The sequence below is a fragment of the Heterocephalus glaber genome, unplaced genomic scaffold (genome assembly GCF_053883595.1).
Source record: "Heterocephalus glaber isolate CG9 unplaced genomic scaffold, H.glaber_assembly_v1.0 deba00001733, whole genome shotgun sequence".
Classification (NCBI taxonomy): Eukaryota; Metazoa; Chordata; class Mammalia; order Rodentia; family Bathyergidae; genus Heterocephalus; species Heterocephalus glaber.
In genome coordinates, this window is record NW_028258444.1 from 21,159,654 (window position 1) to 21,177,762 (window position 18,109).

Consider the following 18,109-nt stretch of genomic DNA (forward strand, 5'->3'; position numbering starts at 1 on the left):
TGGGGAGAACCTGGAGCCATCAAACAGGAAAATGGGGGTGGGGGTGTTGGAGTGCAAATCACGGTTATACATCTAAATGTGTGCAGTTAGGTATTCAGACACACCCTCCCATGCACACACAAACTCCCCCTTGGGTAAGTAGCTCACAGACACATCAGTGTCCAGGAGCGTGGGCACACAAGGGCACACACAACCAGAAAGTGTCACAAATGCGCTTACGCGTCCCTCTCCTCTCCTCTGCAGAAACAAGAATAGAACAAGCAGGCAGGAATGTGAGTGGGGTGTGGGGGACAGGCCTCTGGGATTCTAATGCCCACTGGATGGGGAAGGAAGAAACTGGTTTCTGGTTTCTACAGGGAAGGGGAGGGGAGTGGTCGGGGAAACCAGCCAGGTCGGGTTTACCACAAGGTCAGATTACCCAAGAGCTGAGCACACCTCTCCAGGAGCACTTGGGGTCCGACCACCTTCCTGGCTTCAGTGGCCTATGGTGGGGGGTTTGGACCTGAGGCTTGATCTGGCTTTTGACCTCCTCCTCCCGGGTCCCTTAATGCTTGGCCTCGGTTGGCGGCGGAAATCTGGATGCTCTTCGCCCCTTTGCCCAGCCTGCTGAGGAGCCGTCCCTCACCAGCTGGGAGCGGTTCACTGTGAGGCCAGAGATGGCTCGGGGTGCTGGTCCCTGCCGTCCTCCGCGGTCACCTGTCTGAGGTGGGGCGTCTATGGGGAGCACCTGCCTACTGCGGACAGTTCCTGCGGGGACGGGAAGCCGGACTAGGTCGGGTGAGCGGGAGGCTCTGAGGGGCGGAAGTGCGACCCAGGAGGGGCCTGGCCGCGAGAAAGGTGGCGGCGCTCAGCCCCGCCCCGCCCCTACCTGTGCTGGTCCCGCAGCCCGCGCTCCGCAGAGCGATAAAAGGGGCGCAGTCGGCCTCAGGTCAGCCAGTTCGCTCAGCCCCTCTCTAGCCTCTGGGGCCAGCCCGGTGTAGCCGCGATGTCCGTCCACTACAGCACGCAGGGCTTCAGCTCGCGCTCCGCCGCCCTCCCGAGGCGTGGCGCCCAGGTGCGCTTGAACGCGGGGCTCCCGGGCGGAGGCTTCGCCAGCAACGGGAGCCTCTACGGCTTGGGCACCGCGCGGCCGCGCGGGCCCGTGCGCTCCGTCTTTGCGGGGTCAGTGGGCGCCGGCATCCGCGAGGTCACCATCAATCAGAACCTGCTGGCCCCACTGCGGTCGAAGATAGACCCTTCCATCCGCCAGGTGCGCCTAGAGGAGCGCGAGCAGATCAAGATCCTAAACAACAAGTTTGCCTCCTTCATCGACAAGGTGAGCCAGCCAGGATCCTGCCAGGAGCCCCGCACCAGGCCACACAGCCGCCTTAAGTAGCCCCGACCGTGCGGGCCAGGTTCTGGGAAGCCTGACCTTTTTCTCTCCGCTCCACATAAGCTATGTTGCTATTTTGTCCCTCTCAGCTCCCAAGCTCTTTCTCCACCCCTCAAGCTGGCCCTAAGGCCCCTCCCTGTCTGGCAGGAAAGTGTGTCCAGCTCGTCTGGCTGCTCTGGCCAGCTGTGTCCTTGTGTCCTCTGGGCAAGTTTTGCCCAAAGTGTTAGGCTGGGACCTCCAGAGGCCAAGTCAGGAGGTCTCGGCTCTCTGGACCCCTTTCGCTGACAGGGGCTGTGTGAAGTCCAGCCTGGGCAGGGCGCCGTGCCTTCCCAGCTGAGGAGACAATGGCTCCTGGGTCAGAGGCTGTGTCAGCCGAGGCAGATACTGGAAAGAAAGGCCTGGAGGGAGGGAGGCTCCTGGCCCCATCCACCCACCTGTCTGCTCCTCCTGCCTGCCTTTGCTGTAGAAGGGGAGGTGACATTTGCCCTTAGAGATAGCCCAGTCAGGACCAGGATGACAATGAGAGGCTCCAGGAAGGAGCCATTTGGAGGTGTTTTGCCTGGCTGTCTGTTCTTGCTTCTCATGGACTCCTGGGTGAGGGAGGCAGACTTGACTCGAGGGTTTGGGGGAAGTGGGTGCAAGTGGAACTGGAAAGGGCCATGGCCCTGCTAGAGCCTCTGGGCACGGCCCTCTCCCTTGGGCTGAGATGAAGCGTTCCCTCTCCTGCCTTTGTGTCCCCTACTCCAGCTGAGTCATCACTGCCTTTACCATTCAGCCTTGTACATCCTTCAGGTACTGCCGAAGCCCACAGCTCACCCCAGGCCGGGTCCCTGCTGTTGTTGTGCCATCTTACTGGGTGCATTTAGGTGCTCGTTCCCTGAGTTGCTGGTTTTGAGGAGGTCCTCTGGCCTCCCAATTCTTGGCACACAGGCTGTGGTTAAGGGCCTTTTTGGGTCTCAGAGCTGGGTATATGGGACACTCCTTTTGCATGGATTTGGTTGTAGAGCCCTCATCTGAGGTCTTGCTGGAGGAAAGGGGAGGAGAAAGGATACTGTAGAAGGAAGAGAAGAGCTCTCAGCCTGAAGGAAAGGGGTGGCCCCAGCTTCCAGAGACAGGAAGGAGGCCCTTGGGTGGTGGTGATGGTGGAGTAAGAGAATTCAACACGAAGCAAAGGAAGGTGGACACCTCGATGGATCTGCATATCAAGTTGCCTGGTCACTGTTCCCACTTGAAGACACTTGAGATAGAGTTCCAGAGCAGAGGGACAAGCACTGGGGGCCCTGGTTGGAAGGACAGCCAGTGAGAACACGGGTTGTGCTGGGTGACCCAAGACTCTCCTCAACCCTTCTGTAGTGGCACAGTGGGCCCCTCGTGAGTCTCCTCCTCCTTGCCCCATGCAGGTACAGTTCCTGGAGCAGCAGAACAAGATGCTGGAGACCAAGTGGGCATTGCTGCAGGAGCAGAAGTCAGCTAAGAGCAGCAGCCTCCCGAGAGTCTTTGAGGCACAGATTGCTAGCCTGAGGGGCCAGCTGGAGAAGCTGCAGTTGGACAGGGGCTGTCTAGAGGCAGAGCTTCGGAGCATGCAGGATGTGGTGGAAGACTTCAAAAATAAGTATGTTCCCCACGGCCTCTGCCAGAGACAGTGCACCCCGCTCTGCTTTCCCTCCGCAAGTCCCCCTGGCTAGGGCTCAGGGTGCACAGCTGCTCAGCAGTTACTCCTGGAGAGGTGTTCTTTACTGACACATTGCCTGCTTTTCCTCTCCCCTCGTTCCTGGGCTGTTTCAGGTCATTCTGATCTTTCCTCCTTACTCAGTCTGAGGGAAATGTCCAGCCCACCCTGACTTGCATGGTTTTTTCCCTGAGTAAGCCCCAAGATAGGGCAGGCAAAAGGTATCCCACGACAGGAGTGCCCCACAACTTGTGTGACCCTCACAGATCATTCTACAACGGCTCTCTTTTGTGCAGGTGAGGAATTAAGAGACCAGAGAGGTTCAGATAGTAGGTTCCTGAGGTCTGGGACCTGAATTTTGAGTCCCTAACTCCCAGCAGGGAACAAGGAGCTGATGTGAGGAGGAAAGAACAAGGAGGAAGAATGGTCATCCCGAGTGATGGGCAGGGTTTCAGGGGCTTGAGGGGAGGGTTTGGTCAGGGTAGAGCTAGAAAGGAGGCTGTCAGGAGGGCCAGGAAGACTGGGGCTTTGGGACAGGCCTTTGAATGCTTGCTGAGCTCTCTTTTCTCATCAAACGGAAACCAGAGCTTGAGGCTTGGGCTGGACCCTGCCCTGGCACACCTGCCAGTGGGCATTGGGGGCAGCAAATGCATTCTGTGTTCTGCCTGTGGTTGCATGACTAAGCTGGAGCCATACTCTAGCTCTGACTCTAAGAGAATAAACAAGGCCTCTGGGGCCCACAGGCTGCTTCCCTAGGACAAAAGTCAACAGATTAATCCCACAGCAGGTGGAACCAGGCAGGTGCAGGGCAGGGAAGGCCTGGGGTAAGAGCTAGCTCCTGCTGTCAGGAACTCACACAGAGGTGCATGCATGTACATACAGCACATACTGATCTCCCCTGCACATGGCCCTCAGAGCTCCTTCTTGTGGACCTGGGGCTTAAGCCAGAGCTGTCAGTGGGCATTGGGAAGGGACCATGTGTACTGCTGCCCAGGGTCCTCCAATCCACACAATCCATGCTCCTCACACAATGTGGAGGCAGGGGGGACAAAGGGACTCATAGATATTTTCTTAGCTTCTATAGGACTCAAGTACAACTTTAGCAGTGTGAATACCCTGAGCCTGGGCTCCCGGAGAGGGGTGGTCTGTGTGGCCATCCGGTCTTCCACCAGAGCCACCCTAGGCTGCTTCTGCTGCTCCCAGCAGCTCTTGGGCGCTATTGAGCTCTTATTTCCTGCACCTGTTTTTGAGTCTCTGAATAAACACTGGGTTAGGCCAATGTTTGTCCCTCTTTGCTCTGTTTTCTGGGGTCTTCCTAAGGGCCAGGACTGGCTCTTTGGGAGGAAGAGAGACTGGAGGGGATGTTATGGGAGTAGCTATGAGTGTGGATCATCTAGCTCTTCTAGGACTTTCTATATCCTCTGTCCTGATTCTGCATATGTCCTCCCCTTTAGGTCCCTTCTTCACTTCTCAGGCATGGGATGAGCCAGTGGTGAAGTCATGGGCTGTGGAGTCATCTGCCAAGGCTCAAGTCTGAGCTTTGCTCCTTAGCAGCTTAGTGACTTGGGCAGTTACTCTGCCTCTCTGATAATCACAGTGCCATCACTATGGGATTGAGGGTTGATGTCCAGGACATACATACTAATGCAGGCCCCAGAAGGCAGACCACAGCATGGCTAGCACTTGCCTTCTTTCCCCTGGTAGATGCAACCTTTATCCTGCACCCTTTTCTCTCCATGCCAAGACTCAAAACTCAAGAAATAGTTATGGCAAAGTCAGGGAAAGTAGGTTTTGTAGCTCAAACACCTGTTTTTCAGGTTTGTCATTAAGGAGGCAGTAAAAGGAGGCAGGGGAGATTTCACACTTATGTGTGAGGGGCTTGGGGGAGGAGCTGCACCAACACTGTGTCTCCCCTAATGCAGGTATGAAGAGGAAACGAACCATCGCATGGCTGCAGAGAATGAGTTTGTGGTGCTGAAGAAGGTGAGGGGCAGACAGGCCGGGGGTGGTGGTGGGGTCTGAAAACATGTGGGACAGGAGATCACGGGTCCCTCTTACCTGAGCAGTGCTGTATTGCAATGGGGACATTTTATCCCAGACAAGGGTGGCACCTGGCTGGTCTGAAATGTTTGCTGAGTGAATACAATGGTCTGTGTGGAGGCAGGATGAATTCTCCATCCGTGGTGTGTAAAGGTGGATCTTGGAGTTAGGAGGGTCTTAGAGGGCTTTGAGCTACACAGCTTTTTACAATTCTGACCGAGCGCACACCCAATGACATGCAACCTGCTGCAGAGTGTTGGGTCCTTAGGGATCCAGAGAGAAGGAAAGTGGGCCCCACCCCCAGAAGTTGAACCCTGTGAAGTGTACTAGAAGAGGCCCAGTTGTCCTCTAACCTGAGCTGCTGTGGCCCACCTGCCTCAGAGTCACCCATGCTGTCAGTTAAACAGGCCCAAGGATCTGTCTCATCTCTAGGATGGCATCTGACCATCTGAATGATTATGTGTTCTCCAGAGACTGAGAGAAGCTGAGCCTCACAGAGCAGAAGTGATTTGTTTCAGGTCACACAGCTAGATGATGGCAGAGTTGGGGTGTGTCCGCACCATAGGCCTTTTAGGCACTGGTTACATGCTAGGTCTGGGGCTTTATGTTGCCCTGAAGTGAGGTCAGTACCAGCCCTGGGGACACATGGTGACAAAGCTCAGCATGTAGCCTGGAGGGCCTGTGGAGCAAGCTCCTGCCACAGTCATGTCAGGAGAACTGTGTTTCGTGTTAGGCCAGTGGCATTTGGGCCTGTGGGTTGGACTGGGTTGCTTTAGTAACTATTGAATATCCCCTATGCTGAGGACACAGTGCTCCTCTGCCCTCTTTTCCCTCACCCCCAGGACGTGGACACCATCTACATGAACAAAGTGGATTTGCAGGCCAAGGTGGATAGCCTCAGTGATGAGATCAACTTCCTTAAGACCCTCAATGAGATGGTGAGGACCTCTGGATGGGTGGCAGGTCATCTCCTACGTGACCTGTCTGGTCCAACTCCCTGCCTCTGGGCCAGTCTGGCTTTCTGTTGGGGGTGGGGATATTCTCCTATTTTTTGTCCTCTCTGGACTCAGGCATGTTGATGGGCTAGGGAGTAGGGAAGAGCTGGTGGTAGCAGAGAGAGCACAGTCGATCAGGACTGACCTTCAGGAGATGTGGGATGACCCCAGAATTTGTCAGTTAGGGGGCTGAGCGGGGCTGAAAAGAGGCAGAGGTCCGGTGATCCCTGGCTGCAATTGAGTTGTTCCAAGGAGGTTTGGGTGGCGCAGGCAGGGGAGCCCCAGTGCGGAGGGTACCCAAGAGTTTGCACCCAGAGGGACTGGTGGATGGACACCCGCCAACCCACTGGTTTGGTCCACACTTTCTTTCTCATTCTCTCCTTGTCACCTTCTCCTGGGCTTCCAGCTGTTTTTCTTCATGGGGATTAAAAAACCCCTCCACTTCCATCTGTGAGAGTCTCTGGCCTGAGGCAGATGATAGAGCAGGCCAGTCACCTGGAAGGGACTCAGCCGGGGCTAAATGCAGACCAGCTTTCCATTCTCTGTCCAGTCTTCACCCAAACCGTTAGCCTCCATTAGCTCCTACAACAAGTCTTTACATGTTTGATAGTTTCGGGGGCTGGGTTTTTGAGGCTACTGCTGACAATCTAAGCTCAGTTCAGGTCGGCCTGTGTTGGCCACAGATTATATAAGTGCATTATCTGTACCTATACGCACACACACTTCTACACACGCTTACATAGAATAAATAGTTGTTTCTTCTCATTGTGAAAGTAATACTCATTGCAAAAAAACGCCCCCAGAAAATTAAGTAAGGCGTAAAACGGAAAACAATCACTTATACCTAGTGATGCCAGAGTATCTGTGCATGTATTTGCACAGAGATATAAAGATATATATTTTTAGATTTTATTTTAGTTTAGTTTTTGGTACCGGGGATTGAACTCGGGACCTTGCACTTGTGAGGCAGGTGGCAGCACCACTGAGCTAAATCCCCAGCCCAAGATATATATTTTTATAAAAAGTAGAGTCATGCCCGTTTTTAACCTAATAGCACACTGTGGACATACTTCCTGGTTCATACATGCAGCTATATCACCAGGATTTTTTTTTTTAAGAATACTGGGGGTTGAACCTAGAGCCTTCTCACTGAGCTGCGTCCCCCCCCCCCTTTTTTTTTTTTTTGGAGACAGGGTCTTACTATATAGTTCAGACTGATCTTGAACACGCTACATAGCCCAGTCTGGCCTTGAACTCATGACTATCCTCCTGTCTCAGCCTCCTAAGTGCTGGGATGACAGGTGTGTGCCACCACACCAGGCTTCCCTTGCCTTTTAAAATTTTTTATTTTGAGGCAGGCTCTTGCTAAGTTGCTAAATTGCCCAGGTGGGTTCAAACTTTTGATCCTTCTGCCTCAGCCTGCTCAGAGTGCTGGGATTACAGGAATGTTACTGCCCCACCTGACTGTATCACCAGTTTTAAAGGCTGTAGAGTATTCCATCCATAAGGAGGAATATTATTTGTTTTGCCATCCTCCACTGACCCCATCACAGTAGAACTTGTGCCCAAGGGGACCTCACTGTCAGTGCCCCACATTTTCATTGATCTCCTTTAGTCCTACCAGACTCTGCTGTTTTGAAAATCCAGAGCCAGGGGTGGGCAGAGTGGTTTAAGCCTGCGCTGGGTCTGGGCTTCTTGCTGCTCGGCTGCTCAGCCACTCCAGCCTCTCCTGTCTTCTCCTGTCCCCTATATGGAGAGTCCCGGGATCAGTGTGGGGATAGGGGTGGGTCACGCCTCAGTCTCAACCTCTCATCTGGTCCCTGCAGGAGCTGGCTGAGCTGCAGTCCCAGATCTCAGACACATCTGTGGTGCTGTCCATGGACAACAACCGCAGCCTGGACATGGACAGCATCATCGCTGAGGTCAAGGCTCAGTATGAGGAGATGGCCAACCGCAGCCGGACGGAGGCCGAGGCCTTGTACCAGAAGAAGGTATGGAGCTACTTGGGGCATTTTTCCTCCTCCTGCCAGGGCCCTTGTTGAGGCTTCCCTTCCTCTTCCCCTTGTCTCAAGGCTTCAGGGCCTGGAGCCTCACTGACCTGGCAGGCACATGGTTAAGCCTGTGGTGCACTCTGGAGCCTAGGGAGGAAGTGGATTCACAGGCCAGGTCCCTGCTCTGGGGGAGATCCCAGCCTGCTGGAAAGGCTGGGCAGAGGAGACAGACATGCATCAATAGTAACTCAAATGTGGCAAGTACATAGTTCTAGGTACAGTTTAGGAACTTGCACAGGCACGGCATACTTACATAGGTGATGTTTCCAGTGTTTTCCTTTTTTTTTTTTGGTACGGGGGATCAAACTAGGGTTCTTGTGCTTGTGCAGCTGGTGGCAAAACCACTGAGCTAAATCCCTGGCCCTGTTTTACCTTTCTTGACCCATTTAATCCTCATAGCTCTCTCAGGTGGGCACCATTACTATTGCCATTTTAATGATGAGGAAACTTAGGCACAGAGAGAGTAAGTAATTTGCCTATTTCCTCACAGCTAGTAGATGGAAGAATGGGGACTATGTAGATCCCAAATCCCAGGGCTGCAGACCTGGGAGGTGTAATCAGTGCACATCCTCGTGGGGCCAGGACAGTCAACAGTGCCAGTGCTAAGCAGGTGGGTGGGAATGGTGGGGTGGAGCAGTGCTCCTGGAGGAGGGCCCCAGGCAGATTGAGAAGCAGCAAGGAGGGAGGTCTCTGCAGAGGTTGGTGCATGGGAGAGAGCATAGGTACACCAATGAGGAGGTTTGGCTTCAAGCCCGAGCTGTTCTTGATTTGCTGTGTGATCCCTGGACCATGTTTTCCCAGGACTCAATCTCCACATCTGTGAGCTGGGTGGGGCTGGGAGGGGGCTGTTGAACAGGATAGCATCTCAGGTTTTCTGTGATTCTTCAGCGCCAAGGCAGGGTGGGAGTGGGAGAACCTCAGAGTCAATAGGCAGAGGCCCCAGAAGCCTTCCTTGTCCTTGTCCTTGTCCTGGCTAGGAGGGGCTGAATTTCTTTCTGCCCCACTGCCTAGCACTCTGGCCTCCTGACATTGGGTGAGGTTGGCTGGAGTCTGACTGTTCTCCCCTGGAAATCCAAGTGGGGAGGAGCTTTCCCTGGGTGGAGAGGGACTGATTGCCTGTAATCCTTGTCTGCCCACTCACTGCTATACTTCTCTGCATGGCCCTTTCAGTTTGAGATCCTTCAGGCCCAGTCTGGGAAACATGGGGAGAACCTCCGGAATACCCGAAATGAGATTGTGGAGTTGAACCGTGCCATCCAGAGGCTGCAGGCTGAGATTGACAACATCAAGAACCAGGTGGGGACGAGCCCTCCTTTCTCCCTGCTCCTTGGGGCACTTGAGAAGCAGCCAGCTGAGAAGTCCAAGCTCAGGGTGAAGGGCAGGAGGCTGGAGGGGGTGGCATCCCATTCTCCCTTGCCTTGGGCTGGTGCAACTCACATTTTAGGCAAACTGGTGAGACCTCCAGGACAGAATGCTCTTGGCCAGGACTTGGCTTGAGGTTGGAGGGAGAATATTCCTAGCTAAACATAGAGCCTTTGGAAAGAATCTCCAGTTGGCTGGCTAGTGGAAAACCATCCTTAGGAACCACACTGGCTCTGAGGCCTCTGCTTGTACCTAGTTCTTGGGTAGCTTGCACTATCTGGGAGCTCACAGTTCACAGGGGAGACTGAGGCTAGTAGAAAACTTTACCATGCTTACAAGTCCCTTCCTTTTCCTGTCCTCACTTCCCACAGCTCCCCTCTCTCTCTCCCTCTGCTCAGGTCACCCTAGCCTGCTTCCTGTATCTTGGATTTGCTAAGAAAGTTCACACTCCAGGGCCTTTGCACTGGCTTTTCTTCCACCTGGAATGTGGTTCTCCCATTTCCATTCATCACTGTCTCTTTCTCATCTCTGGGGTTTAGGATGAAGGAGTCCTTCTTCTTCTTTTTTTTTTTTTTGGTACCAGGGATCGAACTCTGGTCCTTCCGCTTGCAAGGCAGGCAGCAGAACCACTGAGCTAAATCCCCGGCCCGGAAAGACGCCCCCCTTCTTAAAGATGGCTTCCTCAAACACCCCACCGTATCGGCAGTCTGTCTGAAGTTCTTTGGAGCACCTATCACTCTGAAATGTTCTGTCTTAATATTAAGTTATAGATGCCCCCCCTGTAATATAAAATGCCTTAAGAGCAGGGACCCCATCTGTCTGGTTCATGAGTCCTCTCTTCTGGCACCTGGCCCATAATAGGCGTGCAGGTCTCAGATGAGACACTCTGAGGATGTTCTTTGCTGGCAGCTAGAGTTAGGGGATGCTGACTGATAAGAGAGGGGTCCCCAAACCCTGGCAGAGATGCAGGTGTCTACAGTGGGGGAAGGGCAGGTAGCAAGTGCTTCAGCTTCAGAAAGCTTATTTCCAGAGGGCTGGGGGATCAGACCCCCCACCCCCACCCCCGCCTGTTTACAAAGGGGAGAGGCTGCCTCCTGGCACAGATGCAGGGGCATGAATCATCCTGTGAAGCTGGTCAGCTTCTGAGCCACAACAGGTGGCGTGGGATAATGAATGGTGGTTTCTCAAACCTCGGCTTCTACCACACAGTTCTCTCACACAATGGGGCAGAGCCAGGCAGCAGAATCAGTGTGTCTGTTACCAGGAGGGCCCTCAAGAGAGCTGGGAGTGGCCTCCAGAGGCAGCAGGGTGGCCCTGGCCCAGGGACACTGGCAACAGGGCAGAGTACTGAATGGTGGCTGAGGGACAATAAGGATGGGCCTCCACAGAGGGAGGAAGACCCAAGGGCAGAAGATGCTAGATGAGCAGGGAGGAGGAGAAGCCAAGGGTGGGGCATGGGGACAGCAGCTCTCCGAATGAACCCAACAGGAGGAACCTAGGCCTGACCTAGCTGCTGGTAGGGGAAGGTCCCACAGAGGGAGAGCTCTAAGGCTGTGTAGCAAATGGTAGTTGCTCAAGGCTGACACAAGTCCATCAAAACCCCATCCCTGCCAAGATCCTGGCCTGTGGATCATGCATCCCATGACACTGGGGATCTCTTTGCACTATGACACCCTGTTCTGGGTTGTTTCCAACTGTTTCTTATTTTAAAGATGGTTTCTAGTCCTTGTCAGCAGCCTGGCATTTGGGGTCACAGCCAGGATCAGTGGTCTTAGAGTTTCTGGAACCAGGGACTGGAGGACAGGGATTTGTGAATCATTGTAGCATTTATGAATGGTAGTAATTACTGTAGCACTTACTGAGGACCTGCTGTGTGTTAAACATTGTGCCAAGACTTCTTGTGTGTTATTTCATCCTCACAATATCCCTGTGAGGGAGACACTATGATTATTGCTCTTTTTAAAATTTATTTTTTATGTACTAGGGATCAAATGCAGGCTTCATGCATGATGCCAAGCCCTCTACTACTGAACTATATTCCCATCCCTTTTTGTTTTGAGAGAAGGTTTTGCTAAACTGCTAGGCTGGCCACAAACTTGCAATCTACTTTCCTTGGCTTCATAAATCATTGGGATTACAGGTGTACACCACCATGTGTGGCTGATTATTGCTGTTTTCAGAGAGGAGATTTTTGTCTTAGAAGGATTGATTCACCCAAGGACACATAGCTAGTAAGTGGCAGAGCCAGACTTGGAACCTGGCATTGGAAATCCCAATTCATGTGATTAACTCTTGGGACTCCGTGGTGCCAACAAGGCTACCTGAAGCAAGTTTCCCAGGTGCTAGATCCAGGATGAGAAGGAAGTGGCTAGTGCACCTTGGCACCCAGCTCACAGCTCCATTATTGCCTGCAGCATGCCAAGTTGGAAGCTTCCATTCCCGAGGCTGAGGAGCATGGTGAGCTTGCCCTCAAGGATGCTCATGCCAAGCAGAAGGAGCTGGAGGCTGCCCTGCAGCAGGCCAAGCAGGACATAGCACGGCAGCTGCGTGAGTACCAGGAGCTCATGAACATTAAGCTGGCGCTGGACATGGAGATCGCCACCTACCGAAAGCTGCTGGAGGGCGAGGAGAGCAGGTGAGGGATGGGAAGCTGGGCAGGAGGTCCTGAGGTTCAGTGGGGCCTGGACTTGATCTCCATCCATCACAAGCATTTCCTGTGTGTGCCTTCTCTGCAGGGCACAGGGGTGGGAGGTGCAGAGGGCACAGAGCTGATGCTTGCTGCTTTGCCCTCAATGAGATGCCCTTCTGAAGGAAAGGCAAGCCCCTTTTTGTGTGTGTGGCCATTAGCAGGAATATCTTACTATATCCTCACCATGTGCTCAGGAAAGCAGGTCAGACAGTACTGACTCCTTGGTCTATTAAGGGGAAAGCGGTGGTCCTGTTTTATGAATTGAGGGAACAGGGCCAGTGTATGGTTAAGGCTGTGCTGATTCCTGGTCCAAGCAGTGTCCACGCCTCCAGGCTGCCACGTACCATGCACTCAGCGATATCGTGTGGTACAGACTGAGTGTGCTGGGGAAGGATCATTTCCTCTGTCCCCAGAGACACTTGCATAATCACCTGCAGCCAGAGAAGAGGCTTCATTGGGTTAGTTTTGTAGGATTTTTTTTTTTTTTTTTGGAACTTGGGATTGAACTCAGGACCTTGCACTTTCGAGGCAGGTGCAGTGCCACTGAGCTAAATCCCCGGCCCTTGTAGGATAGTTTTCTTTTTTTTTTTTCCCTAAGTTCTTTTATTGGTACATTTTAGGTATACGATTCATTTACAATTATCATTGGGTGTTTGTACCTGTACACGATGCATCTTGGTTTTTATTTTTTTCCCCATTACCTGTGCGCCCTTCACCCGCTCCACCCTTCCCTATTTACACAGACATCATTTCCATTTTTTTTTCTTTTCTCATAGTTTTTCCTTTCCCACCTTTCCTTTCCCCTTCTCCTCCCTTCACCCCTTCATCTTTGGACCTTTTTTCCTATTTCCAATTATCCAATATTCATTTTAATCATTTTAACCCTTGTTTACACTATCAGTTTCTCACATTAGTGAAACTATTTGGTATTTACACATGTGTGTCCTGTATACTTCACTTAAGAGTATGGCCTCAATATGCATCCATTTAGTTATAAATGACTCTAGTTTTTCATTCTTTATGGCTGAGTAGTACTCCATTTTATAAAAAAAACACATCTTCTTTATTCAATTTCCAGTTGATGGGCACTTGGGCTGCTTCCAAGCTTTAGCTATTACAAACTGTGCTGCTATGAACATGGGTGCACATATATCACTGTGGTATGATTCTTTTAATTCTCTTGGGAAGATACTCAGTAGGGGAAGAGCTGGGTGGAATGGGACCTCTATTCCTAGTTCTTTGAGGTATCTTCATACTGATTTCCACAGTGGTCGCACCAGTCTGCACTCCCACCAACAATGGAGAAGGGTTCCTTTCTCCTCACATCCCTGCCAGCATTTGTTAGTGGTTGATTTCTTGATAGCAGCCATTCTTTGTGGAGTGAGGTGGAATCTCAGTGTTGTTTTCATCTGCATCTCTCGAATGACCAGTGATGTTGAACATTTTTTCCTATATTTGATTGCTGCTTTTACTTCTTTGTCTGAGAAATATCTGTTCATTTCAGATGCCCATTTTTGAATTGGGTCTTTGAATTGGGGGGGGTCTGATTTTTTTCAATTCTTTATATATTCTAGATAGTAGTCCCTTGTCTGATGTACAGCTGCTAAAAATTTTTCCCCCTGTAGGAGATTTTTCATGAAAACTGTGGCACCTCCGCCTGTGTTGTTGGGTTGGTTGATTCTTCCTGTCAACAGACTGGGCTTCAACCCTAACCCTAGGGGAAGGTTAGGATTTGGAGAGGCGAGAAGTTACAGCCTGGCAGAGGCTGAGAAGCAGGACTCTTGCTGGCTTGTTAGAACCCAGCATGGAGATGGATAACGTGTGACGTGCTTCTGCCCTCAGGGAGGTGACACAGTGCTGAGGAGACAAAGAGAAGCACTCAGAGACAGCATCTTGCATTTTTCAGATGCTGAATTTATAAAAGATCTTTTTCTTTTCTGAACATTGTTCCTGAGGAGCTGGGGAGAGAGGCTGGAGGATGAGTGGAATGGAGAAGAAGGGGTGGGGATCAGGGTGTGTTGGGCTGAGTGCCTGGATGCTGGGAGGAGGAGAAGGAGGAGGGACATGACAGCAGGACATGGGTTGGGAGGTGAGGTCCCTGCCCTGCACTTGACTGGCCCTTCTCTGGATGGACACCCAGGGTTCTTTGTGGGCAGAGGAAATGAACATGAGAGGGCCCTGGGAACAGAAACACTGACCGTGGGCACAGGACAGCTCTAGCCATGTTGCCTCTCTCTGCACCCTCCTGGCCGTGGCTCAGGGGGCCATAATTTCTAGGGAACCTATACCCTTGACCTCTTTTCCTCATAGAAGTCAGAGTTGGGGGTACTCTTAGAGTGGGGGACCCTTACAGCTTCCTCCCTTGCCTGATGAGGGAATTAGAGCTCAGAGTGGTACATGGTATTACCAAGTCCCACAGCAAGATGAGACACCCCCTTCTGGATGCTGGATTGCTGTAATCAGGCTGTTCCTCTGAGGACACCACACCCCCACCCTGGGGGACACCTTACTTTTATCCCTTAATCCCTCAGTCCTTTCTAGGGCAGACCCAGGATCATGGCCCCAGAACCCTAAAATGTGTGTGTATAGAGGGCACTTTTGAGAATACAAAATTACAAATAAAAATTAGGCACAAGAATAAATACTTATTTGGAATTGAAAAAGAAAAGCCACCTAAGACTTGGACATTCAGATCTCTTCTCCTGGGGCCCTTAGGCCTTGTGCAGAGTTGCTGCTTGGTGGCAGCCTGCCCTTGTCCCCCACAATGTCCAGCACTTCTAGCAGGGGCCGTTCAAACAAGTGTCCTGGAAGTTTCCAAAAACTCCATCTCTTGCACCCTTCCTAGGCTTGAGGCTGTGGAGCCCAGCTGGGCTCCATATTCTCTCCATCAAAGTGAGGTGCTCCTCCTGCCCGGCAAACCGATCCCCAAGGCCAAGGGCTTGGTGACAATGGCGGTGTGAGTCACGAAACAAGCAAACCCAGCTGTCAGAGTTTTAATTTCCACTGCAAGACCTATTTCAGCCCCACAGGCTGCTTAAAGCCACCCCCACCCTCCTCAGTCCTGTCTGGCTGAAGTGGCAGTCAAATCAATCAACAATTTACTAATTATTTCAACATGTACAGATAATTACTATGTTCCAGTCCTCGTGTTAGGGGCTGGAGACACAGGCATAAATAAGGAACTTTTAGGACTTTTCTCACCTTTCCCTGGTGAGTGAAGGCAGACATGTACTTAAATAGGAAGTGTGGCTACAATTTACCAAATCCTAGGGCGCAGGGCTTTGGGTGAAGTATACTAGCTAAACTCCACAAACAAGCCTCTGACAAACCTCCACTAGTTCGGATCCACGGAAGTTTTGGGACATTGCCCCGGGTCATGTGGTCAGTAGGGGGAAGGGCTGAGCCCCCCACCCCCCTTTGCAGCAAGGCTGAATGAAGGTTGGAGGTAAGGAACCTTCTTGGGTCCTGGAACAGGGGTGTCTGGCAGTGCCGGCCCCAGATTTGAGGCAAGAGTTATTCTCATAGTTTGTCCTCTTCCCCCAGGTTGTCTGGAGATGGAGTGGCAGCTGCGAACATCTGTAAGTCCTTGACTGCTTCCCTCTGTGCTCTGTAGCTAGGTGGGGTTTTCAGAATGGCCAACTGGCCTGAGGGCCTTGCTCACGGGGCCGGGCGCCTCCTTCCTTCCCACAGCTTCTGGAAGGTTCCCAGGAACTCACATCCAGTTCAGTGGCCCAGGGCAGTAGTCTTGTGGGGAAGCCTCCACCACCATCACCCCACATTTAGAGGCTCTTTTTGTACTGGCTGATGGAGGGGGCATGGAAGAAGGTCAGGGTGAGGGGGAGGCACAGCTCTGGTAGGAGGATGGGGCGGAGTGCGGGGAAGGGGTCCCTGGGGGGCCTTGTCCCAATGGAGTCCTCCTCTCTTCTCTTGCAGCTGTGGTGAATTCCAGTGGTGGTGGTGGCAGGGGACTGGTCTTCGGGGGAACCATGGGCAGCAATGCCCTGCGCTTCAGCAGCGGGGGCCCTGGGGCTGTCAAGGCCTATTCCATCAGGACCACATCTACCACCAGAGAGAGCACCCACTATTAAGCCCTGGGCACAGGGAGACCCTTGTTCCTCTGCCCAAAGTCCCAAGATTCTCTTCCCTTTCCTCCCGAGTCCCAAGATTGCACAGCACTCTGAAAAGGATGTCAGGGTCACTTCAATAAAGAGCCTTTTGAGGCCCGGGTGTACCTGATAGCTGGTGCCTGGCCTCCTGAGGCAGGGCAGGGAAGTGGGTGGGAAGGACAGGGGACCACAGAGGTTAGGGTCTGCCCTGATAACTGGGAAGCCTCCTGTGGAGGGGACTGAGGAAGCACACAGCGACATGGGGGTGCTGCTCTAAGGGTGGACTCATCCAGGGTGACACCTTTGCCTCTTTCCAGAGGTGGTCTGCTTCCAGCACCTCTCTAGAGGAAGCTCAGGAAGGCCACAGGAACTCCAGGCTCTGCCAGCGGGTGGCTGCTGGAGTCCTCCCCTGCCCAGGGAGTGGCAAGGGTGTTTGCACCCCTCCAACCCCAATGTCCTCTCTGCTGCCAGAGTGTATTTCTTTGGCAGCGAGAAGGCCATACACACTCAGCTGCCCCAGGCCAACTCTTGGGCCAGCTGCCCTTTCCTGGTGCTGGGTCTGACAGGCCCTGGGGCCCTGGACAGGTATGTGTGTGGGTTCTGGGAGGGGTCTCTGTGTCTGGGATTCTGTGGACTGATAGTCACGGATGGAGGGCGTGTGTGCATGGGAGAGGCCTCAGAGTCTAGGTCACTGGGAGGGAGTCTGTGCTTGGGTCCTTCGGCAGAGGGATAGGCTGTGTGTCTGAATCCCATGGTGGGAAGGAAAAGGTAGGGTACCTCTGTCTGTCACCTCTGGTTTTGATGGGAGCCTCCACATGTCAGGGTTTCTGACATGAGGTGTCTGTGTTTGTGTATTGCGGGTTTTACATCAGGGGCAAGGCATGAGAACATTGTCCCTGGTGGCCGGTAGCACATCTGGTGGGTACTGGGGCATCTGGGACACTCAGGTAGTGATGGTGGTGTGTGTGTGTGTGTGTGTGTGTGTGTGTGTGTGTGTGTGTGTGGTAGCATCTGGGATGTGCTGGTTGCTGAGGAGAAGTCTCTGTATTTGACCTCATGGGCAGGAAGGTTTCCTGAGTTGACTTGGGGGCAGGTCCTGGGAGTGGAGGAAGTAGACCACTGGTGCAGAGCAGCTGCAAGTGGTGACATCCTTATCTAAGGTTTCAGAGGGGCAGCTCCTTCCCTTGCACTCCCTGTGGTTTGTGTGTCTGGGTTTGGGGGCTGCAGCCTTTAGGATCTAGTGTGTGCAGGGTAGGGGCAGGTGGCCTGGAAATTGCCCTCCTTCCCTCTGAGGCTGAGAACAGCCTCTCATCTACTGCCCTTTGGAGGGAATCTGTGCAGACAGGTGAAGCGGGCAGGACCAACAGATTATCAGCATGAGTTACACACGGCTGTGAGCTTTACTGGAAACCTGGCACCCAACAGGCCAGTCTATTAGAAGGTTAAATGCTGCCTGTCACCAAAGTTGGACTTAGAAAGGGGCAGGAAGGCAGAGCACACAGGACTCTGAGGCCAATCAGTCCCTCAGAAGCCATAGTGTCCAAGCCCCAGGAGTAGCCTGAGCTGGAATTGGGTCTTTTCCCAAAGTGGCAAGGAAACCTGTAGTTTGTGGGTGAGTGAGCACCATCAGACTCAGGCTCTGAGCCAGCGCTCCCTGGAAGAGACCAAGAAACAAGTGCACAGGGAGATTTGAGATGGTAGCATGCAGCAGCGTGGGGAAGTCAGGACACTGCGCCCAAAGCCCTTCCCAAATCCTGGGCTTTTGGACCTCATGTTGGATGTAGGGGCTATGGCTCTCAGATCATGTCTTTCCAAAGCTGGGGCG

The 18,109-nt window shown here is 52.8% G+C and overlaps 1 protein-coding gene across 1 annotated transcript; it reads left to right on the forward strand.

Moving 5' to 3' along the window:
• Nucleotides 1–414: 414 nt before the first annotated feature.
• Krt7 (keratin 7) lies at nt 415–16,414 on the forward strand. The gene is made up of 9 exons (XM_004862909.4): nt 415–1,315; nt 2,773–2,984; nt 4,964–5,024; nt 5,924–6,019; nt 7,903–8,067; nt 9,298–9,423; nt 11,904–12,124; nt 15,722–15,756; nt 16,112–16,414. Exons 1-9 carry the CDS (start codon nt 986–988, stop codon nt 16,264–16,266), a joined length of 1,401 nt encoding a protein of 466 aa, XP_004862966.1. The 5' UTR covers nt 415–985; the 3' UTR covers nt 16,267–16,414.
• The last annotated feature ends 1,695 nt before the right edge of the window (nt 16,415–18,109 follow it).